We start from the raw sequence: 23,662 nt of genomic DNA, 5'->3' as shown, positions 1-23,662 counted from the left end.
GTATAACTTACGCTTTGATGAGGATGAGGATGAGTAGGCGAAATTGCCCGTTTTTCTTTTGGCTCAGTGGGCTTCTTTTCGTTATCCAAGCCCTTTTTGTCTGGCTCATTTTGTAATCCAACAATCACCCAACTTGTTAACAATCGATTATCTGCAAGCTTTTCCAACTCGTGTGTAGAACTTCATTGTTTTACAATATGTTTGCAGTTGCTCCAAAAACATGTCAAAGTCCTCCAGTAAGCTATTCCAAATGTGCGCGAATCTTTATATGTTTGAAATCAAAGGTCATTTTGTCTCCAATTGAGTCCACGATAAATTCGATCGCGTAAAAATTCTACTGGAGGTTCCTTCAGTTAGTTAACGCTTGCAGCGTTAACTAGCTTCCGACATCCATCTTGGCAATCAAACTCGTGCTTACCTTGATGCCTTTGCTAAGCAAAAGTGTCCACCATGATCTGCAAGATCATGGTGGACACTAAGCATGACCTTCAAACTCATAATTTTATGAGTTTGACCTCCTAAAATGATGAGTTTTACGTTGTCCTTCTCGCCCAAAAAAAAAGGGCAAGCGAAATGGCGCTAAGTGGGAGCGATTGTTTGGCCTAGGCCGAAAGGCAGTAGCGTTATAAGTTGGACACTTATAATGCTATTATAAGTTTCCAACTTATAATGCTATAAATTTCCTTCAGGCTTTTTCGCCTGAGAAGAACGACCAAAGGTTGGTCGTTTGACCTCACTCTGGGCGCGAAGGTTTGGAACAGCAAACATTGAGGATGGATTTCAGACACAGACGGCAGGGCTTGACAACAAGATACAATCACAATACTATAGCTGGACAAGAACTAAGTCAGCAGTAATCACTAATAGGACGATTTTGGAGAGAATACGATTTTTTAAAACAAAAAGAATTATAAAACTAGGACAAATACAATTCAGTAATATATTTGTGTAGCCACGTATTGAATTCTTAATGAGTGGAAAGACAATCACGATAAGAGAAGATAGAGACAACAATACGATTTTTATAAATCAATCAAATTTTCAAACTAATACAAATTAGACTAGCTAAATCGGTTAGCGACGTATTGAATCTGATTGAGTGGGAATAAGAAGACACAATTCATTTCTTTTTTTTGGGCATCACCTTGACATCGCAGCAGTCGTCAGTGTCCGAGTCACTGACAATGATAGGTTCGCGACGGAGGCGGGCTTCTTCCAAATTGACTAGACGAAGGTAGTAACGTCGAGCATGTTCCATTAATCTAAGGCCAGTGCCAAATCGGATGGTCCAGCGCTCCATGTCGCGCGCGTTGAAAGTATCAGGGAATAAGAAAGCATAAAAACTCTCAATGTTATTTTCTTCCAAAATTTCGATCACTTCTTCGACTTCGTGTTGTGGCACCCCAGCAAAAGCGATGTAGTCGTTAAGAGTCGAGAACTGGGCAAGTCAATTGGCCTCTTCAAGATCGACGTCGATGGTGACACCCTGCATCTCCGCGTAACCCCAGGTGGTGTTAGGAGTAACCTCAGAGGTAGTGACCTTCTTGATACGCTTTGCAGAGAACATAGGGGCGGTAAGGGCCAGGCTACGTTTGACAGTCTGCCACTTGAAACCGGGAAGCCCTTTCGGAGGGATGTCAAGGGTCACATTGGCCATTCCCTTGGCCTGGACCCAAATGAACGCAACATATGAAGATATCAGTTAGCATGCTGACTTTTCAAGAAGCGTAATAATGGAAGAGAAAGAAATAAGCAAAAGAAAGACATACTAAACACTTTGCCCACTTGATCATATGTTCAAAGGACAAATTCATGATCAAGGAGTTGTTGTCGGGGTTGACAATGCGATAACCCTCGGATGCATTATTGCCCTTTTTCTGATGGTGAGTCACCAGCTCGTTAAGCGCAAGTTTGCGCTTTGGGACCGGATCGGAATGGGCCAGCTCATCCTCAGGAGTGGGTCGTCCGTTGTTCACTAAGTTGGTGGCTTTCAATTTAGCGTGGGCCAAGGAGCGGTCCTGAGGGGAAAGGGAAAACCATTAACAAAAACCCAGATACGGACCAGGCAGGGAAGTCAAGACACTTACACCAAGAACCTGTTGGGCTGCTTTGCCAGGATGATCAATAGACAAGCTGATCCCAGCGTCTTGAGTTGGTGCATCATTGACCGCTTTATAAAACTCCTCGAGCTCTTTATCGGTGGTGACCACCCGTTCTTTACCCTTCCCATAGACAGGGTGGTTGAAAACATACACACCAACCGAAAGTAACTTCTCGGCATCTGCCGTTTTGAATAAAGCGCTCATACCTCCAGCTGGATCATCACAGATCTTGTCGGCGATGGTGAATAAGTACAATTTCAATTGCTCAAGAGAAGTCTTCGAAAGGTCGAATTGTTGCTTAGTTACCGGGAATCGGTGTTGAATCCACTTCGTCTTATGGTTGGCCTTGATCGGGCCAGTGGTTGCCTCGGGGGTATACAACCCAAAAGTGACGGTGAGCTGATGAAGATTCTGCTTCAACACTTCAGGTAAAGCAACTAGAAGGGTAAGTCAGCACAATGACCCAAACAAATAAATAACGGTGCTTACCAGTTGGTATTTCGGGCTTTGGCAAACCAGCTATGAAAGCAGAGATGTCAGCTCAGGACAAGAATGACACATTTGATGATTACTTACAAATTGCTCTTTCCGGAGAAGAATGGCTATAATCAAACTCAACGCTCAGATCTCGGGTTCCGATTCCGGAGGTGGTATTGCTTCCGCCGGCGTTTAGATCGATGATATCGTTGAAATCGAGTGGTTGAAGCAGGCGTTGTCTTTCCGCCATATCCAAATGTGGTTCGGGTTCCTCGGGTTGATCAGTGATGCTGCACAGGAAATATTTAATCAGTAAGGTGTGGCAATCGTACCCTTTGAAACCGAACAAACTGACGCATTGTTTTGGCGAGTAGGTCTTTGAGACCCTTGAGAACGAGACGGAGTTTTGGCCATTTTTAAGAGAAATCGGTAAGGATTATTTAACGCTGAAGAGATGATAAAGATTGGCTTTTGGATTGATTTGGAGGTAAGAGTGAAAGCGATGTCTGATGCGATCAGGAAAGAGCTTGATCCACAAAACCAACGACATATTTGAATGTGGCCAGAGTCGAATTGGGGTGGGTCCCCACCCCAACGAGCCATCGATGTCGTTCTCATCTGGGTTCGTAAAAGTCGTAAGAGAAATTGTCGACCTTCTTGAAAGTCGTGGAGGATTGGCAGCTTAGTGAATGTCGTATTCGAGAGTGGGACGTTCGAGATGGGCTATTTGACAGCCCGGCCAGTTTTTTTTTGGCCCGGTGCTGCGCCTCGCACGGGCCAGCTCTCGATTTTTCGATTCCTCAGATTTCAAGCCTTTTGAAATCTACTGTAAATTGAATTTTGCAAACGATGATTTGCAAACCACTCATCTCAGGCATTCCTCGTTTGGAGATTTTCGAGTGATTAGATATATTAGTAAGATATCGTCGAACCCGTGAGTCTATCCACCTCCCTCTTCCTCTCCAATCCACGTCATGCCACCGTTTCACAAATAAAACTCTTATACTCCCACTACTTATAGTTTGTCACGTGTGTTTGGGCCCAGAATAAACGTTCGAAAATGTAATTAATTACAGGATCGTAGATTTTTGCAAACAACATTTTCCGAATGATGATGTTTGGAAAAATGATTGTTTGGAAAAGTCTATGTGGCCTGGGACTTGATGTAGTTTTCCAAAATTTTGAAATTTTGAGTTGTTCGCAAAAAAAAGCTTTGGAAAATATTGTTCGGAAAAGTACATAACTTTGGAAGCCCCAAAATGTTGACTTTTCCGAGCAAAAGCAACCGAGGCATAAAGACCGTAAAAACTATTGTTCAGAAAAGTATATTAACTCCAAACGATATTAACTTTTCCGAATATCATTTTACAGACGTTCAAAAAGTTTGTAAACCAGTCTTCGGAAATTTGAAACCTTACAATGCAAATACCGACTTTTCCGAATCAATCAAATTTTCCGAACCTCTTGAAAACCACAATACGACCGACTGCTCACGTTCAAAATAGAGATTCAACCCTCTGTCAATCAAGTCAGTTTAGTCACTTTTTTTAAGCTCAACCAAACAAGCGTGATCATCCACTTGAGCCATCTTGCTGCTTGGGTCCCCAGCGTTTGGTTGAGCTTATCTTATTCTGTTCAATCATACAATACTGAACTGTTTCTCTTCTTATTCATTCTCTTCTTTCTTATCAGTCAAGTCTGGATTGAACTAATGGTAATCTTTGAGGAATGGTTCTTAAATCACGACATGATCCTTCAATTTGTTCTCTAACGGTGTCTTATTTTTGACCAATCTCTCCGACCATCTCTAGCTTGCTTGCTTGTTGCGTCATTCACATCTGGTAAGTTCATCTTATCCACTTGTCATCATTCAGAAAATGTTGTTCGGAAAAATCACACACCCAATTAATTACTATTAAAACGGGGTACTAATGATGAAAAAACAACATAGAGATAAAGATAAAGGATAGAATAATAAAAGAGGAGCATAGAAGAGATAAAGACACCTCTTTATCTCTTACGCTTTGACACCCGCAATCTGCCTTGCTCAGCCTCCTCCTCCACCATAGGTGATTCCACCACCACCTCTTGATCTACAGGCTCCTCTTCTACCATTGCATACCCTTTCCAACCTCTGAGTTTTTTGGGTTTTGATTTAGAGTCTTGAACTGGACGTTTGGATACAACCTCATGCTTTTTGGCTTTTGGTTTTGCCTTTGCATATGGCTGTTGAGGACAAAGGAAAAACATTAATATTGTTTAGTAACGGAATGGAAGATAGGCAATGGCTCACCTTTCTTCCGGACCAGTTTCTCGGTGGTCATTACCTCCATTCCTACCTGTGACTCTGGCACCGGTTTGGTCTTCACTTGGTTGCCTAAAATGTACAAAAAATCATTGAATATGTGTCACCGTTGAAGGAAATAAAGAAGCATACCCTGGGAATGCTTGACCTGACCTGCCTCTGAATCAGAGGCAGGTATGTTGTCCAAAGGCCCCGGTGAGAGCGTGTTGGGTTTGATCTTTGTACCTACAATGCGGAACATTGATACCCTTTGATCCATGGAGTTTGAAGCCAAATAAGCATACCTTGTGAAGTTTTGACGTGTCCTGGCTCGGAATCTGACGCAAATATGTCGTCCCATTGGCGAGGTGAGAGCGGTTTGGGGAGAGCATCCCCCTCACTATCGTAGGCAAACAAGTCATCCATTTCTGTGGTACTGAGCTCGAGGAGCCCTGGAGCTTGAAATGCCATGTAGTCAATTTCTTGCATTGATTACAATGAAAGCATATGAATTACTTACCCACGGCTTGATCTCCTTTGTTCACATCCGAGTCATCAAAGTCATCAAGGGCTCTTTCCTCGGCGGTGAGCTCCTGGGTCAGTTTAGCTTTGCGTCGTGAAGGGTTTTTTTTTTGAGATTGCGAGAAGGGAATGTCTCCAGGGATTTCTGGATGGGACTTGCTGATCTTTGCGTTCGCCTCGTCAATGATTATTTGTTCTTCACATGTTGGCTCTCGCGAATACATTACCCAGCTTGTGTTTGGAGAAGCCCCGCCAAGAGATTCCAGCTCTTGGCTTACCAACGTGGCAACCCCAGCGTTTTGCAGGTCATTGTTATGCCATACGCCTGTAAGTCCACCAACTGTGCGTATGACCCTGCACCAAAAGTGACCACCAGCCCAATAACCACGAGCACGCATGAAGTATTTGATGCCCCTCTTGAGACTAACTTTAGGTAAGTTACATTCCTCCATCATCTTCTCCATTTCAGGATTTTTTGTTTCTGACATCAAGAAGGATGATATATCCAAGTGAATATGAAGGTGAGGAGGAGCCGGCGAGTGTTCAAAGGATAGCTGAGTCATCTCGAAGAAAGGAGGAGAACCGGAGTTGTCTTTGGGACATTTTTGGCAGTGTCGATTCGATATATTTCGAATCCCAGTGCTAGAGGCCCATTGTGCGAGGACCTTGGAAGCTTGACCATAAGTCAATGGCGGCTGGAAATGGTGGGGCGTGATATTGATGGTGTTTGCCGGAATGTGATCCTCCAATCGATGAGTGGAGTTTTGGGAACATACCAACTTGCGCTTACGATGCAGTCGGAAGAGAGTTTGCGCCGGAGCCGGAAGGGACGGCCTCTTGTCAGTGACGTCAAAAACTGTGTCGAAGTATGTGTCAGCCGAAGCGAATTTGTCGGGAGGAAAGCTACTGCTGATGGCCTGGAGGGCGCTGTGGATTGAATTTTGTCCTAAGGACAATATGGACTTGATGCTGCCTGCCTTGGTCATCTCCCAAGTCGCACGCGAAGACAGCACCTTCATGACCTTCGCGTATATATGGGTTGATTTGCCATTGGTTCCATGAAACCACAATGGAGTCTGAAGGGCATGGAGGCACTCAGTCATTGAATCGAGCCAGCACCGGTTCTTACGCCCGACGGTTTTGGAAGCGTAGAAACCTTGATATGTCGTTACTGGGTTGCGTTCGACATTGCCAGAACCAAAGGGACGGCCAAGTTTTTTTGTACCCAGGAGAGCTTCGGTGGTATCTGGTGGCCGTCCATCGTTGCGCCTGTCTTTACGCGCGCGAGTCTTTTTGGTCCACCCAAGAGTGGTGGCCACCTTCTCGTAGTTGCGCATTGATCCATATTCAATGGTAGCACCTGCAAGCAGGTCAGCGTGATCCCTTTCGAGGCTGGTAACCAGAGCATACAGCTGTACTAATCCTACCTGGATTGCACAGCTGGATTGACTGAACAACCACGGCGTTAGTTCACTTCCACGTTGACAATTGAACTGGGAATATCCGGTTTACTACTTACGAAATCATGTAGTAAACCCGATGCATTGATTCTTGAGCGTTTGTGGTTGCGGGCATATCATCGCACAATCCATCATCGTCAATCTGTTTTTGTCGCGATCGGAATAGCATGGCCTCGATGTCGGAAGCTTGCCACCAGTCAAACCATCGTTTTGCGCCGGGAAATAGGCGTCGTAATTCTTGGGCGTTTTCTTCATAGGTCTTCTGACCCGGCTGATCCTTAACTAAGAGCTTTTCGGTGAGCTTGACAAAGTTATCCTGCAAAATCATGAGTTTTGTTTGAGAATCACACGTCAATAATCACAAACAAGAGGTATATATACCCAAATCAAACTCAATTTACCTTCAGATGACTAGGAACTACGTTTCGGTTTTTTGCAACCCTCATCACCTGGGCTCTGAAGTGTTCCTGACAGCCACAGAGCTTGTCAAGTGCTTCCTTGCGATCGGTGACATCAAAAACTTTCATATACGCTCGGATGAAGCCGTTTTTCTGGGCAGCAGAGAAATCAACGACTTGTCGAACCAGAATATCTCGTTCCGCTGGGAGGAGTTGAGCTCTCTTGAACTGCTTCATTAACGTCTTGAAGTGCGCGTAGTAATGGTCTTCTGAGAGTCCATATAGCCAGGTGAGTTGTATTGGGATCCATCTATTCAATGTGCCGTGATACATCAATGTGGACATGAGATATCCGTTTGCAAAGAACTTGTAAGTAACGTCTGATAAAAGTCCTCCACAATAAACACCGCCGTCATTCTCCCGAGCCAGAAGCTGGGCCGCCATCCATTGGGTTTGGACAGTCTTATGGATCTTGTGCTTCATGTAGGAGCACGAAATCATCCTCAAGCCCATACTTAAAGAGATCAAACATAAAGAAAACATTAACAGCTTGCCGAACAGGAAAAAGGGGGAAATAATTGAGGTCAAGACCCACTTGGCCCAGTGGATCATGTCCAGAGGAAAACTATCGCCTGCTCCGGGAACGTGCTTATCCGGTATGAGTCCAGCGTCAGATGAAGATTACCCAACGCAGGGTGAAAGCCAGAAGCGGTTATGATCTCTTGCGTCCCAGCTGGGGCTCTACCGACCTATGATTGGTATTATGTATGGGTCAGAAACACACTGATAACGAAAGCGATGAAGGCCTACCTTGTGTTGCAACGGACCCATTTCAGGGTTGTTTGTTACCCTTTCGGCAAACTTGCCTAAAGAATATTTGTCAGGCTTGTTGCGACGTGGCCATGGGTGATTATGCACTCCAGAATGGCGCACAATGGCCCAGCCAGTCGGAAGATGTTCGTCCACTCTGCATATGGTGTCTTTGCAAGGAATATGTTGAGAGGTCGTGTTGCACATGGCGGCCGGGCATATCCCGGGACTAGCAGAACAATTACCAGTGTGAGAGGTGGTGAGTAATAAGTTTTTAATCTCAAAAAACACAAAAGGGATTGGTTACTGACTTTTTTTGCAACTCTCCCAGCTTCACTGCAGCAGTCGGTGGCGAGCCCCGGTGCTTGCACTCGAGATTGCCACAAAGAACCACACCAAGACAGTGGTACCTGACCGTTCGCCACTCAGGATGTCGTGCGGTTTTCGGGGGACAGGAGGTGGTGTAAGTGAATGTGAATGTGTTCCAATTCGCAAACTTCTGGCCAGGTTGCCTGACAAAGACCGTCTGGCCATTGGGAAGTTTTGGGTACCCTTCTTCATCAATGGTCGTATCATGATCAATGAAATTCGTAAATGAGGGACGGTCCAGTGGAAGTGCAAAGGTTTTCTTTCCCTTTTTCCCGATTTTCCCCTTCTTAGACTTAATCGTGAGCTGGGTTTCTGGTGTTTGGTCTTTGTTGACGGCAACCGGGGGGACAATAAGGAGCAGTTGGTCTTCTTCGTCGTAGCCGGGTGCTTCTTCTGGGATGGTAGGATATTCTTCTAAGGGACTTGCTTGATTGGATAAAGTGTCTTCTGGTGGCTGATAGTAAGCATCGAAGTTGAACAACTGACTTGGGTTCATGTCGCTGGTACTCATGATCAATTTGATGATCACGTCAATTTGGGTTGTCAAAAGAGGGTGATTCCTCAGTGACCGGTAGCGATCAAGTTACACCAGGCAAAGGAAGAGGCTAGGTACAACAGAGCTGGGCCTCCTTTGAAGGCCATCGCCTCCTTGCGGCTGCTTGCTTCTTGGAAACCAAGACATACTAACCCCTTTCCAAAGGTAGGGTGTCTTCTTTGGGCGATGGTGTCTATCCTTTGGTGGTGAGGCTGATGGCCCACTCCTTGCTTGGTTCAAAAGTCCCTCGTTTGTGCTTCTTTTGGGAAGTGTTCTTCCCTCCAGTTGCTGCTCTCTTGGTGCATTTGGGAGAATGTTTGCAACAAGTAAATTGGAAAATTCGCTTTTGGCCCTCTAGGCTCCACTTTTGCAATCCAGTTTTTACAGATGTAAAAACGTTTGTAAGGCATGTTTTGTCAAAGTATTGAAATGGTCGAGATTGTAGACTTTTGCGACCTTTTTTTTGAAGCACATTGATGTGCTTAAAAAAAAGGTCGTGAAATGCGATATTCAAGGGATGATTTATATTTTTGCGTACAACTGATTGCAGATTTTTTTTACAAACAGATTTTTTTCGAAGATCGTCTGTAAAAATGAAGAATGCCCCGAGGCATCTTCAATTTTGCGGGCTTCGGCCCTCACAGACATAAACGTCTGTAAAGGGACATCTGTAAAAATCATGCTGCCCGTAAAAAACTTGATGAAGGGAATGAAGATAGGTCAGTGTAGTTCACCAGTATTCAGGTTAGATAATCAAGGCGCCATTGCATTATCAAAGAAACACAAGTTTAAGAGAAGAACCAAGCATGTTGATAGCAAGTATCACTGATTGTGCGAATTGGTTAGGAACAAGCAACTAGTGGTAGTGTATGTTCCTACAAATGACATGATAGCTGATATAATGACCAAGGCTCTTTCACCTTGCAAGCATCTCAGTTTTTGCAGTGCTTTAGGATTGCATGATTTTAGCAAGATGGGGGGATTGAATTTTGCGTAGCGACGTCATGCTACAGAGCAGGACACATACATCTGAGTGAGCATTATAGAGGATGCTTTCTTTATAGCATCATTACGTGATCCAAATGTGTTTGATTCTTTCATATATCAGAACAAGTGTTGTACACTCTTTTTGTTCTCTTTTTTTATCGAACTCATTATTATATTTCCTTACAATCTGCTTGTCTCTAGAATGTGGATGTCTTTTCAATCACTCATCAGTCTCATCTAAAGACTGATTCATGATCATTGTTCTTATCAGACAAAGAACCTCCCACACCTGATTCTCTTTATAAAGAGACTCTACTTGCAAAGCTTCGGGGGTATGATTGTGACCACATAACACGAAACCGTAGGCAAGCGTATGTCGTATTGACTGGGGATTCTTACTCCTTGGAAATGATGAATTGGAGAAAAATAAGAGATGAATCTGACAAGCGGAAAGAGAAAACTGATCCAATTCAACCCATGATGTCTGGAAGCTTGTAAACGGGTTTGATTCCGTCTTCCTGACTGGAATTCTGCCTCGAAGGCGACCCGGTTTTGGTTTCGGATTACATCGGATTCAATGCCGAGAAAGAAAGGAGATATGTTGGGGTCACTTCACGGTGTTTGCAAGGCCAAAATTTATGAGCACGACTACAGCAGTCTTTTTCACTCTCCCAGGTCAATTGTATGGGCTTGTGGATCATGACCCATAATTAACACTGGATTGCATTATCAAATTCATGCGATGTTTAAAACAGAACACTACAACAGCTGAAGTTCCACCCAAGGCTGTTATTAGTTACAGCCTCCATAACAAGAAGATACATTCCATCACAAATATCTGGTTAGGGTCTCCTCAGTTTCGTAACAAGTTGTTCCTCAAAAAAATCGAACGGCCAAACCAAGGGTTCATCCACGGGTCTGACATGACAATGGTTGCTACAACCAAGAAAATGTTTTGGTATAAAGAGGATGCATGGTAGGATATGGTGTCAAGTAAAGGCTACCAGCCTGTTGATTGCGCTAAAATGCTCATGTCCAGACATGTCTGCGAGACTTTCAAAAAGTCGTCAAAAAGTGTTGCAGTAAGTTTAACAAATCGAAAGCATATATCACGCGAACTCGGTCTCTGATCGTCTGAGCAACTCTCTTCCGCGGGTCTGAAGGGATGAATGTGCTACTCGAGAACAGGCTAGTCACGCCAGTGCAATGCACAATGAAGGCTGTCAGATGGAGCATGTAGGTCTTCTTTTCCAAACAGTCTCTGTAGTTAAATGTCAAGTTTGGATATGAACTTTGCTCTCCGAGACATGCATACATATTATGGCATGATGGCAATCAGAAATTTCTACAACCACTTAATTCGGACTGTCTGTAAAATTTCTGAGAGCAGAGGTCTTCAATGGGTTTATCCAGTTTGCTGATTGCCTCAACCCCAATCGAAAACTGAGGAAGACACAAGTTGTCATGAATCTAGGTAGCTGAGGCGAAAGAACACCTAGCTGCAGGCGTTGAATATCACAATTCCAGTCTTTGAGGCCAGTTCTCCTGAGGGGTCAGAGGTTCTGATTGTATGTATGCGATCCATCCCGAAAATTTTGCTCTTGACTACCGGTACGTTGGATGATGCTAGACCTCCGTATGAATTCGGTAAGACCCTTGATGGCTCTGCTTGTTCCATACATCGAGATTGATCGAGTTGCTCCACATAAAGACTAGGCCTGAAGCGCCGCAATCTTGTACCCTCCTCCATCAGCATTCATTTCTTTCACGATAATTGATTGATAAGTTTTGTGATACTTAACTTTACTGTTGGAGCCTCCCGCATTGTTTTGCTTTGTATCATTGATCATTACACTCCTTTTTAAAAATTCTTCCATTAATATATTTACAATCAAACCTAACGTGCTGAAATCATCGGCTTTCCTATACTCTAGCTCAACATACTATCAACCAGCTGTCTGAAAACCTTCTATCCTTAATAGTTTTTGTCATGTTTTTTCCGCTCTCAACTGCCTCACTGCCCCAGTTCCTCGGGTTCTTCACATTTCTCTACGTTCTCCTCGTCATACTCAGTGTGGCCGTCTTGGGGGAAATCCAGTTCAATCCTTCAGAATTAGTCCTGTCGCCCAATTTCGATATCAATTCCGGACCGCAAATCAGAAATTACACATTTACCGTCAGGTCAGTGCACGTGTTACACACCCGATGGATTGCGCTAGCCAATTGACCCATTAGAAGCCATTCTCTTATCTTTCACCAGTAACCAGCTTGGGGCGCCGGATGGTTTTCAAAGGTATCTTTTTCTCTTCCCTGAAAAGTTTTCATGCAACCTAATTCTTCTATTGATGATCTATTTCTCTTCTATCTCAGAAACATGCTAGTGATCAATAATCAATACCCAGGGCCTTTGATTGAGGTCAATATTTTCACTTTCCAGAGGATCTATCAAAGAGAATTGCTGACGCCAGAGTTTATCAAAATCCATAGGCAAACGAAGGGTGAGCGCTTGATGCCCACTTTGTAGATGTGCGCGTATTGACTGGCCTGGCCGCGGTGTTTGTCTCAAACCCCTATAGGGATACAATCAGCGTATTGGTGAAAAATGAATTGAACATCGAGGTCTCAATACATTGGCATGTAGGTATTTGTTCTAGACCAATGGGCAAAAGCCCTTTGAGACGATATCACTGACGCACGATGATCTCTCTAGGGAATGTTCCAGCGTGGCACCCCATGGGTGAGTATATTCCAACCTTGTGCATTGAAGATATATCGATAAGCTGATAACGTCTTCAATCAACTTTAGATGGATGGAGTCACAGGTCAGTAACGATTAGATATCTGAAGGAAATCTTGCTAATAACTCTTACCCCGAAAATGAAGGTGTCACCCAATGCGCCATCCCAGCTGGAACATCATTTCGATACACTTTTACCATCACTGATCAGTTTGGAACTTATTGTGAGTGCCGTCATACCGGAAGACATGGAATACCTTCTTCTGATACTCTATGGTGTCTTGAACTCCGCGTAATTCAATAACTGATTTTTTTCTTTCATCTTGTAAGGGTACCACGTAAGCTATAATCACATGTTGTATCCATTCTTCTTGCCTGACAATCTTTCAAAAAAATCCCCAGGCGCACGCACAAGCTTTGAATGCGGATGGAATTGGTGTGTACGACAACTTATCAATCATTTACGGTACTTGCTTGCTGAACTTCAAAACCCTTTATATCAGCGGGACCTCTTATAGTTCACAGTCCGCGTGACCCTCTCAAAAGGGATGTCAATTATAACCGGGATATGATTGTTTTCATTGCGTAAGGACTTTCAGATGTTAGCTTATATATCACTGCTGACTTCTGCTTCTTTATACGCGGCAGTGATTGGTTCCACGAGTAAGTCTTTCGTTTTCTTGAGGTGGCGGCTTTATCTGGCAAAGTTAGGTCTGCAATTGAAAAACCCGCGTACTTAGTCAGAGCACCGCGATCCTGGCCGGCCAGCTATCGGCGGCGGGTTACAAAAACACCACTGCAGCACCCTCCCCGAATTCCGGTGAGTATCAATCACCTACGCGCCAAGACCTCTTGGACTTCAGAATCCTGAAATATCTTACTTCGATTCCCTGGAAAGCTTTGATAAACGGTGTCGGACAGTTCAATTGCCAGTACGCGGATGCAGGCGATATTTGTGGGCCCAACACGGGACCCTTACAGATACAAGTCGAACCCAAACAACGAACCAGACTTCGCTTGATTCAAGCTGGCTCGCATGCCATGTTTCGAGTCTCTGTTGACAATCATCCCTTAACTGTTGTGGAGGCTGACTCTACAGGCGTCCAAGCCCCACAGCCAGTTCATCGTGTCCCAGTAAGTAAAATTTCTGCGTCATGAAGAGATGACGTACCAGTCTGACTGAAAACCACTCTATCGCGCCCGTCTCCAGTTTCACAATGGACAGAGATATTCTGTCATTTTGGACACCACCTCGGATCAAGCCGGATCATCTTTCTTTCTTAGGGCTGCGATGGATACTGACTGCTTTGCATGGCTCGCGCCCGGTATCAACACCACAGAAGGAAACACAGCACTGGCTATAATCCACGTAGTCACATCAGCGAGTTCTTCGAATTCTTCGTCAGCACAGCTACCCTCTCAACTTCCAATGACTCAAGATTGGCCGGATGTGAACGCCACACACGGTGCCTGTATTGACCTGGATCCCGACACTCTCTCACCTTTATTATCTAAGGATCCAGAAACAAATGTGATAGGTAGAGTAAGTCTCCATACCTCTCTATTGGACATATATGAGCCTGCACAGTTAAACGAGGCTGATTCTCTTGATGCCTCTAGGTATTTTATGAATCAAGTTTTGGAATCGTCATGACTCCAAATCCCAGTAACCCGCAGAATTCACAGGCTTTGGGACGGTTCTTTGTCGACAATACGACCTGGACTAGTGAGTTCTATCTCCATGTTGAGAAAGTTCAATACTGATAGAGACTCGCGCGCATTCGTTAGCTTTTGTTTACAAGCCCCTCCTTCAACAATTTCTCAGTGGAGGTTCACAAACCGTCAACAGCTCTCAAATTACTGCTCTCACGCTTTCCACCCAAGGCACTTACGACATCGTGATCAACAACTTGGATAGCGGTAGTGAGCATCTTTTTATGTGATTTTTCCCTCGATAGAAGCTGTCTGACTTGTATGCCTTGAAACGCCTCAGTTGATCACGTCTATCATCTTCGTGAGTGAACTGTTTACTGGATGAGCCAATCGTTAGGCGAGCTGACGAGATGAGTTGATCTCCTAGATGGTGTGGATTCGTCCATCGTGGCGCAGGGTTCCGGTCAATTGACTGATTCGCAGGCACAGAAATTGCAATATCGAACTTCAAATCCAATGAGGCGCGATACTATGGTTGTCCGTGGAGGAAGCTACATCGTCGGTGAGTTGATTAGCCGTTTCATTTGTATATATTTATCTAGTGAATCATATCCTTACCAAAAACATTTTGATCCAGTACGCGTTCCGGCATACAATCCGTGAGTAGCCTTCTTCGGGACTAACTGACTTTGAATAGGGTTTCGTGAACATCCGGTTCAGATCCAGCGCGATGTCCTTAGCCTTATAAAACATCCGCTAATTACCATTCTTTGGAATGAATGCAGGGGCGTCTGGATTCTCCATTGTCATATCTCGTTTCACCTTGCAGCAGGATTCGCCGGGGTAATTGTGATGCAGCCAAGCGAGATTGCGAAGATGACCTTACCAGCGGAAAACCAGGCACTCTGTAGTGCTGCGAATCCGCAAAATGTTGAAAACACAACTCCTGGTCAAATTGCAAGTACCCAAAGGTTGAGAGCGCGACGTGTGCGCTGAAGGCGGTACTCAATTGGCAACACCAGTTCCCATGCTTTTGTGAATAGTCATTATGTACAGCCTGCGTTGTTTTGCCTCCTAATATTTAAAGCTGAATGATTTTTGGTCCCGTACTGGCCTCAAATGCGTCAAAAATAAGCTCCACCTGGGTACTGGAGCCTGAAGCTTGCGCCGTCCAATTCAATCTCCAAGATACAGGATTACAGATCTTTGATATGCTTCAAGTGACAAATCTCATTGGACACTGGTAGACACTGGTTCTCTGTACCTCTGTTGTATATATCTGGAGTGAAATATAAATAGGAGCTTTTTGTTCAAGCAGTGATCACTAAACAGGTCTGTGTAACACATATCCTTACACAATAAAACATCATGATAGAAGACATCTTGTGTTACAACCTGACCCATGGTCATTTGATCTCAAGTCAGTCTGTACTTTTACTCGATGCAAGACTTAACATGGTCTCTATGGTCCTTTGATAATACTATCATTCAGGTTTTGTTTCCCAATTAATGATCATTTTATTCACTCAACGCCACTTTGAATTCATAATGCAGTTCTGAGTAATACTAGTACTACAACTCCTGGATTTACGGTAATGGATCTAAACGGGGGGATATGAGCTATAATCAAACGTTTGATGGTTTGGTTTATTCCAAAAAAGAATATCCTGACTCCAGAAGATGCAAACTCGAAATTCCCATCGGTTTGGCTTTTGATATGCAAAACGGAGGATGCAATGTATGGTGCTCGAGCTATAAGCAAAAGACTGGATAGTTGGTGAAGCGTCTCATAATTCATTAAGAGGGTGAACAAGGGTGAACGGTTTTTAACTCGTTCGCAGTCGTCGGGTTTCGGGCAAAAGGTTCCGAACGGGCGCTAAAGCTCGCTCTTATATGCAGCTGAATTTCTTACTCAGCTCATATACTGTCCTGCTCACAGTGACTTCTTTGGTTAACGTCACTTCTATTCAAACGTTCTCTTATCATCGTCACCTTCTCAACATCACAAACTCTCATTCCCATCATCATCAACATGTGGAGGCCTGGTAGATGGATCTACGTCGATCAAGATGGAGGAAACGATCAGGAACAAGAACAATCAACTAAATCTGCACCAGCTGACCATAGCTCTCATCGCCGGTCTTGTCCATTCGACCCTGCTTCTCCACCTTGGAAGACAGCAGGTCAAGTTCCAATTGAGACTGCTGTCTTCAAGGACGGTCGTCGGATGAGTAAACGTTTCGAAAAACTCTTGAAAGAGAAACAGGACAAGACCAAGACGAGCACTACAAACGCGGCTTCAAATTCAACCATAACCACAAGAAAAGAACGTAGTAAGAGCGTCATCAGCAATAATAGCGTCAGTATCGGAAATAAAGAACCGCAATATCCTCCCACTCGTCGTTCACGAAAGAGTTCATCCGTTACTTCGAATCAAATCATCAATCAAAACTCTCAAACCACTTCATCTGCCCTTGACGAACCGAGCAAACCATCATCCTCTACTCTCAAGACTTCCCCTCCTGTATCATGTGAAGTCCTCAATGCCAGCCATAAACCTAGTTCACCTTCAACCTCACTAGTCAATCCAATTTCTCCTACCTCGACTCTACAGGAACCTACAACGCTCTCAGTACCACCCTCTAATGCACATCAAGTGCTTTCATCGCCGCCACTTTTATCGGTCCCTGAATCAGATGAACTTGGTGTGGCTCAATCCACGAGAACCTCAATACGAGTTGATAATCATCATCACACTGCTACTGAAAACCAGGAGCTGATCAATACTCAACTCGGAGACCCTGTTGCGGTTGAGCCATCTGCCTCTTCATCTCACCCGCCTCAAATTGCACTCTCCATCATACCTACCAAAAGATTCAGACCATGGGAAGCGCTTAAAGGAATTCAAACCGATGGGGCTGAAGTCGGTGTGTCTGTCTTTGCAAGTCAATATTTGCAAGTTTTCCTAAACTGATTCTTACGTTTATATAATATAGCGGGTGACCTGAAATTGATTCAAGAAGGCACTCAATCCAAGCTAACACGATACCATCACAATCATCGCAAACGTGACGCCCCTTCCGCTACATTTACCTCTGACCTGAGCTTAATGCAACCTGCCCCCGACCATGTTTCATTTCAACGTAATGCTAGTCCAGGCGCCCCGTCATCAACCACCAAACACTATTCTGACCACTCCTCAGATCTCACTGAACTTTCCTCTTCGCTGACTGATCTTTCAGACGAGGACGATCATTGTCCGCAATCCTCATCCGCTTACTCCGAATCTGAACTTGAGGATGAATGTTTACCTAATTCACTTGTTCGAACGGTTCGTCGTCCGACTTCTACTGCTAGGGCCTCCAATAAGCCAAGACCGCCAAAACTTAAGATTCATCGCCGTCATCGCCGTCGTCGTATCTCACGTCCCGATGCATCAACACAAATGTTGGACGATGAAGAGGAGGACGAAGATGAACAACGGCTGCCACCTCCATATGTGAAGATTAAATCAAATGTTTACTCGTACCGGAAGCCAGAGGTCAGCGACCTACCACCGGCTATCTGTGGATGCACCGACGGAGGATGCGGAGAAAAGTGTTTGAATCGGTAAGACCCATATGTTTTCCTCGATCCACCTGCCTATTGACAAGAACGACTAACATGGGATGTTGATTCTTACTCACACTTTCAGAGTGACATCCTATCTGTGCGATCCAAAAAGATGTAGCCTTGGCCAATCCTGTACAAACATACCGTTGAACCTGCGAAAGGATCTAATTGACGAATCGACGCAAAAATTAGGAAAAGGGTTGAAGGTCTTTTATACAGGAGACCAAAGGGGATGGGGACTCAAGACTGAGATCAGATTGAAAGCCGGAATATTTTTGATTGACTATCGTGGTGAAATCATCTCAAGAGAGAGTTGTTATAAAAGGGTAGTGAATGATTACAGAGGAATGAGCAGTTTTTACTTTTTGGATTGTGAGTCTTGCGGGTATCTCATCTTCTCATCTTCACTATTTTCTCAACCTTTTCCCCTTTTCCCTTCGATTGTAGACGATGGATCGGATGTGATTGATGCGGGCAAGAAGGGGAATTGTTCAAGATTCATCAACCACTCGTGTGAACCCAATTTGCGAGTTGAAAGATTCAAACTCTCAGGGTTAGAGGAATACCAAATCGGTTTATTCACTTTACGAGATATTGAAATCGATGAAGAGCTTTCTTATAATTATGGCTGGCAAGTAAGCAAAAACCCGCATTTCTTTTGCTGAATTCGTAAGTTGATACAAACCGTGCCCTCAGAACTTCAGTGATATTGCACCTACTTCGAACATCCGCACCTCTCACAAAGAATCAGACGCGGCAAATGAAGACCAGGAAGAGATGACAACAGCGACTGCCCCTACAATCCAACGTTGTCATTGTGGATCTAAGGTCTGTAAAGGATTTCTAGGGCCCAAGAAGAAGGAAGACAGCAGGAGAAAGGGCCGGGTGGATGAGTGAAAGTGGAAATCATATCTCCAGCCGACTAGGTGAATTTACACATATCCCCAGGAATAATACCTTCTTTCCTTAAGTCGATTTCGACCATGAGGATGGCCCGGCTGCTCAATACATGCGGCTCATGAACAGATATTTGATATGAAAGCTGGCGAGAAACAAGAACTTATTTTTAGTATGGTTTAATTTGTACGATACTCTACATGAACTTCGTGTTGTTCATTTTTTTGTTTCTTTTGGATAAGAATGTGATATTTGTACGCAATGTCAGTTTACAGTTAGTACCGTCGTCAATTATTTTGGCCTGAAGGTCTCAGTTTTGTGAACAGCTTGAACATGGACTGTGTATTTAATTGCTCTCCTCTGTATATTAACATGTCACAAACAGGTGGATATCTTTTCCTTCATTGGAATGTTATTTGTTTCGAACATCATGCCACGTCCGAGTCAAAGAGTTGCTAGTGGGTCGGATCTAATTTGTGTGGAATGCCAGTTCACATGACTTGCGACGTAGCTACATCGACCTGCACGTAGAAGCCCACCTAGGCCATGGAGAAGGCTGAATTGAGAAAAGATCGCAAGTTCATGATGAAAAGGGCCCTTGCACAGCCAAATCAACAGGATGGCGATGTTTGCTTCATGAAATTTTCCACTTTGAACTTCAAACAAGTTTAGTTAGTATGTAAAATGTTCTATCAAGGCTAAGGGGCAAATCACAGCCTCGTATGGTTAAACTTAGGAGACACGGAGACTATGCATGTAGACTTTATGTATGCTGTGCTTATACAAGCTGATCTTTCAGAAAACCGGCAAAAATATCGCATTCCTGCAAGCGACGAGCTTGATTATAGTTCAGTATGTTATAGGGCCCATTTACCTCACTTATTGTAGGCTCTATTTGGATGGTGGCGAAGTCATTCAGGAATTTCTGGTACAATTTATGTACTCTTCTCGGCGGCTTGTTTCTAGATTTCTTATGCTGACAGGGTTCCCAATCGACCCAATATTGACCACTGCTTCATACCCGGGCCGATCACAGACTAGTCAAGTTTCCCGACAAGCGTATCTCTCGTCTATCAATCCATCTTTGCACATCAGAGGCATCTTCAGATTTATTTATTCAATTTAGCTGCCTGCTGTATTATCCCAGGTCGGTTTGAAGGCTCACTTCTGTGGACTCCATCGACTCCACCTGAAGTACGCTGTCTACATAAAGTCCAGTGTCAAAAATCTATAATCACGCAAACACACAGCATGGAAACTAACCCAATCCAAGTCTTCGGACACACCCGCTTCGAATCTGGCCTTCGTAGAGGACAAATGTACCATATCTCAATTTTTACCTCTGATTGCGTCACACTGACTTCGGCGTTCGAATTCCTTTCAAGTGGTACATCGCCCTGAGGACTCTGAGAGCGGGCTCAAAGCGGGACACCAAGGAGCGGAGGAATCTGTGGTAACGAGACGAGAATTGCATTCATATTATCTGTGTGAGCACTGGTACCACTCTTCCCTCCCGTGACTTGGTGATTGAAATTTTATCCGGCGACTTTCGCGCACTAACCTGCACCTTCACCTGGCAGACTCTAATTCTACGAGTGAGTTATCATGTCTTTGGAAATGTCAACGTGGAACAACAACCGCATACATGGTCCAAGAAATCGGTGGGTGTTCGGGTGATTTACATCAGCCTTGGTCTCGGGTGTCCACCTTCTCTTTTTTTTAAGACGGGATAGGTCCAACGAGATATAGTTTAACATTGTTCCAATCCTTGGCGAATGCGGCCAGCTTCGACCCCAAAGGAGGCCCCAGCTCAAGATGCACTATTGCGGGACAATGTGTGATTCATTTCGGTGGAAGTCACCGCGCCACGAGTGTGAACAGTGTAGTCCTCATCGCCAATGCGATTTCATTTGCGGTAAGTGGTCGTGGTAGCGGAAGAGCCTTCGGGACTCAGTTGATTTACCACATTTCACCCTCCTTTTCCAAGATCATGACTTTTATCTATACCGTATTTGGGGGATGTGCCGATCATGGAGACTTTGATCAGTGGATTCTGTTATTTTTGAGTTGCGTTTGGTGGGCTACTCAGCTGGGACTAATCGGGGTCACTGATCCCTCACAATGGAGAGCGGCCATGGCTCTGTATATCATCGGATTCACAACCTGTGTGTTACTCTCAACCCTTCAAGTATATCTGCACATTACATGAAGAACTTAACGGCATCCTCATTCTGCGTGCGATCTACCACTAGATGGCGCTGCGCTTGTCTTCATTGCCGCATGCCTGCCCAGGCTTTCACGCAACACGCCAGATGCACGAAAAGCACGCGAAGAATTTCACAGGGGCCTTATAAAACAAGAGGAACATGATCAACGATTAAGTCTTGAAAAAAATCGATTGTCGATGATCAGCTCTGTACACTTCAACATTGGATCATTCTTCACACTCTTGTTAAGCTTAATTATCGTATTTTTTAATGCTACAGCAAGATTAACGACCAACTGGACAATTGTAGTTGTCAGTGTCTCTCAACTTTCATCATGCGCCGATGAGACTTCACTCATCTGAATCTTTTTAGTCTTCTTTTTATTCAATTCTAGTCGGTATTTGGTGGTTCGTGTTCCAGAAGAAGCGCCCGGGTTTGCCATTACCCGAAAGGCAATCTTACATTACAATTGGTGTATGGACGTTATATCGTGCTCTCAAAGGGTGTCGACAGCTTCCTCAAACCTTTCTCTACCTTGTGGCTTCTTTCCTCCTGGCTGATGGGTAAGATCTTTGCCGAAACATGTCAATCTTAATTTTGATGACTTTTGTTTTCTTGCAGAGTGAATACCACCACCACCTTGATCTATATAGTCCAGGGAGAAGCAGTGAATTTCAGTCCTCTTCTGTTGACGGTCGGCTCAGTTCCTCATTCTCTATTCACCTAGGGGCGTTTGCTGAGGTTTTGAATGTAACATATCTTGCATCTGCCCTGTAGTACCTAAATCTTGCTCAAGCTGGAACATCTGTGATTTCCGTGTGGGTATGGTGGTACATACAAAGCCATTTCAATCTCAAAACAAAGCAGATGGTGCGTGTTCACATCTCAAGACAGAATCACTCCCAAATTCTGTCTCTGAAGTGATTCCACTCTGGCGTGATTTCAGTTTACCGCGGCTACGGTTGCAACGGTCATAATCCCTCTTTGGGGTACATTGGGAATCTTCACGGACAAGATCGGATTTCACAATCGGTGCTTATCTGCGGGCCTAGATATCTCTTTGATGAATCCATACTGACTTACAATTCTTTTGATAAGCTGGGAGTTCTGGATGTATAATTTCTTTGTTGCTGTTTTTCAAACACCATATTATGCATACTCCGTGTGAGTTGTTCCTGCCAGAATAAATAGCTTGCTGCCAATTAACTCACTTGCGTACAAAACATATGTAGAACAATGATTGCTGAGCTAACACCGCCTGGACACGAAAAGATGGTTTGTATCTCACCACTAAATTATCTCAATAGTGTACCTATGATCTGATACTTGCTTTCAATCAGTTTTTTAGCCTGTATGGGTTCTCAAATAGAGCTTCTTCATTGATTGGTCCAAGTATCATTCAGGCTATCATAAATCATACTGGCTCCAACTGGTCAGGTAGGCCTTGAAGGTTTGACAACTTGCTCTAAATCAACACTGCACTGACAAAACTTGATACACAGGCTTCCCTTTACTCCTTGGCTTCGCAGGCTTGGCTATGGTAGTGATATTGTTTGGAGTTAATTTATCAATAGGTCGTGAGAGTGCACAACGCTGGGGACAGAAAGAACTTTGACTATGTTGATCTATAGAATGGAAACACCCCTTGAAAAAGGATGTAGGATTTCCTTGCAAGCAAGGAAGCATCAGCTCTGTCTTTTGTTTCAAACTCTCATCGGTCAATTGAAAGAAAGGCTCACACATCTCTAGCCATGTCCCTCCTTTCATACTTGGACCATGTTTTGATTTACATTGAATTTAAAGGCAACATCTTTATCAGCCTTACACTCATGTCAAGATATCTTGATTTTCTGCAATCTGGAACAACAAGTCCCATTTGGGATGACCATGTGGAAATGTATCCCAGGTGAGGTGTCATCGGTATATACCATAGCCATAATCTCATCATTTAACATCAGGAGCTTAAGAGAAAAAGTATCCAGTCTGCAACAAAAACAAGAATACAAATCAGGATACAACGAGCCAAAATCATTTTTTCTGCTTGAAAAACCCTTGTTATGAAGCTCTAGTTGTACGAAGGATGCAAATCACGTCCAAGAAAAATTGTATACCTGCCAGGAACATGTTAGATATAGGGAAATAAGGTTGAGTTTCTTGATCCAGATTGTCTTTGCCTCGGCCAATACGTCACACTGAGCACATTGAAATAGCAATTTGAATGAAAAGTTTCTGAGTACAAAGGTGTTGTATATATCGTTTGGATCCAAACATAACGACAAACTTGACTTGATAGGGAGAAGCTTGACACCGCGGGAATCAATGAGTGTGAAACTTGATTGAGGAAAGTTGCGGTGACAGAGTCCGCAACTTTCTCCAATCGCGAATTGGGTTTGCAATACGTTCACAATACGTTCGCTGGATACCCTCGAGACAGCCATGTACAGCCGTTTCAACTCACCACAACCGTCACATTCACCTACATTCACCTACGCCACAAACCCTCCAGTTCTCAATCTGGCGATTCTTATAAACTGATCTGCATTGGATGGTTTCACAGAATCAGTAGTGATTGAGCTTTGTGGTGATGACAATTAAGCAATCATGATTAAACT

At 44.1% G+C, this 23,662-nt stretch overlaps 7 protein-coding genes across 7 annotated transcripts; 4 read left to right on the top strand and 3 right to left on the bottom strand.

Moving 5' to 3' along the window:
- Nucleotides 1–773: 773 nt before the first annotated feature.
- Nucleotides 774–1,060, top strand: MELLADRAFT_91554 (uncharacterized protein; the record flags this gene model as incomplete). The annotated part of the gene is made up of 2 exons (XM_007414451.1): nt 774–853; nt 976–1,060. The coding sequence occupies 2 exons, from the start codon at nt 774–776 to the stop codon at nt 1,058–1,060; spliced, it is 165 nt and encodes a 54-aa protein (XP_007414513.1).
- Nucleotides 1,061–2,716: 1,656 nt separating this feature from the next.
- On the bottom strand, nt 2,717–2,993 carry MELLADRAFT_91553 (uncharacterized protein; the record flags this gene model as incomplete). The annotated part of the gene is made up of 2 exons (XM_007414418.1): nt 2,717–2,850; nt 2,912–2,993. The coding sequence occupies 2 exons, from the start codon at nt 2,991–2,993 to the stop codon at nt 2,717–2,719; spliced, it is 216 nt and encodes a 71-aa protein (XP_007414480.1).
- Nucleotides 2,994–4,767: 1,774 nt separating this feature from the next.
- MELLADRAFT_66504 (uncharacterized protein) lies at nt 4,768–5,352 on the bottom strand (the record flags this gene model as incomplete). The annotated part of the gene is made up of 4 exons (XM_007414417.1): nt 4,768–4,805; nt 4,873–4,956; nt 5,017–5,109; nt 5,169–5,352. 4 exons carry the CDS (start codon nt 5,350–5,352, stop codon nt 4,768–4,770), a joined length of 399 nt encoding a protein of 132 aa, XP_007414479.1.
- Nucleotides 5,353–6,850: 1,498 nt separating this feature from the next.
- Nucleotides 6,851–8,933, bottom strand: MELLADRAFT_91552 (uncharacterized protein; the record flags this gene model as incomplete). The annotated part of the gene is made up of 6 exons (XM_007414416.1): nt 6,851–6,899; nt 6,971–7,134; nt 7,247–7,757; nt 7,839–7,891; nt 8,054–8,282; nt 8,365–8,933. The coding sequence occupies 6 exons, from the start codon at nt 8,931–8,933 to the stop codon at nt 6,851–6,853; spliced, it is 1,575 nt and encodes a 524-aa protein (XP_007414478.1).
- A 3,001-nt stretch (nt 8,934–11,934) lies between these two features.
- MELLADRAFT_124661 (multi-copper oxidase laccase-like protein) lies at nt 11,935–15,330 on the top strand (the record flags this gene model as incomplete). The annotated part of the gene is made up of 20 exons (XM_007414452.1): nt 11,935–12,137; nt 12,315–12,413; nt 12,521–12,581; nt 12,655–12,681; nt 12,751–12,766; nt 12,828–12,905; nt 13,012–13,019; nt 13,084–13,117; nt 13,185–13,266; nt 13,330–13,344; nt 13,422–13,501; nt 13,580–13,815; nt 13,883–14,011; nt 14,147–14,227; nt 14,302–14,407; nt 14,470–14,604; nt 14,675–14,695; nt 14,762–14,900; nt 14,972–14,993; nt 15,121–15,330. 20 exons carry the CDS (start codon nt 11,935–11,937, stop codon nt 15,328–15,330), a joined length of 1,782 nt encoding a protein of 593 aa, XP_007414514.1.
- Nucleotides 15,331–16,366: 1,036 nt separating this feature from the next.
- Nucleotides 16,367–18,843, top strand: MELLADRAFT_66502 (uncharacterized protein; the record flags this gene model as incomplete). Its single annotated transcript, XM_007414453.1, has 5 exons — nt 16,367–17,261; nt 17,331–17,943; nt 18,029–18,318; nt 18,394–18,581; nt 18,643–18,843. 5 exons carry the CDS (start codon nt 16,367–16,369, stop codon nt 18,841–18,843), a joined length of 2,187 nt encoding a protein of 728 aa, XP_007414515.1.
- Nucleotides 18,844–20,704: 1,861 nt separating this feature from the next.
- On the top strand, nt 20,705–22,498 carry MELLADRAFT_38675 (uncharacterized protein; the record flags this gene model as incomplete). The annotated part of the gene is made up of 10 exons (XM_007414454.1): nt 20,705–20,758; nt 20,831–21,008; nt 21,096–21,367; nt 21,423–21,613; nt 21,672–21,744; nt 21,828–21,920; nt 21,997–22,082; nt 22,149–22,214; nt 22,283–22,325; nt 22,391–22,498. Coding segments are annotated over 10 exons (1,164 nt in total), but the record flags the coding sequence as incomplete, so codon positions are not given.
- Between the last annotated feature and the right edge of the window lie 1,164 nt (nt 22,499–23,662).

Source organism: Melampsora larici-populina, assembly GCF_000204055.1.
Source record: "Melampsora larici-populina 98AG31 unplaced genomic scaffold MELLAscaffold_43, whole genome shotgun sequence".
In the NCBI taxonomy this organism is placed as follows: Eukaryota; Fungi; Basidiomycota; class Pucciniomycetes; order Pucciniales; family Melampsoraceae; genus Melampsora; species Melampsora laricis-populina.
This window is presented reverse-complemented; position numbering and strand designations above follow the sequence as displayed.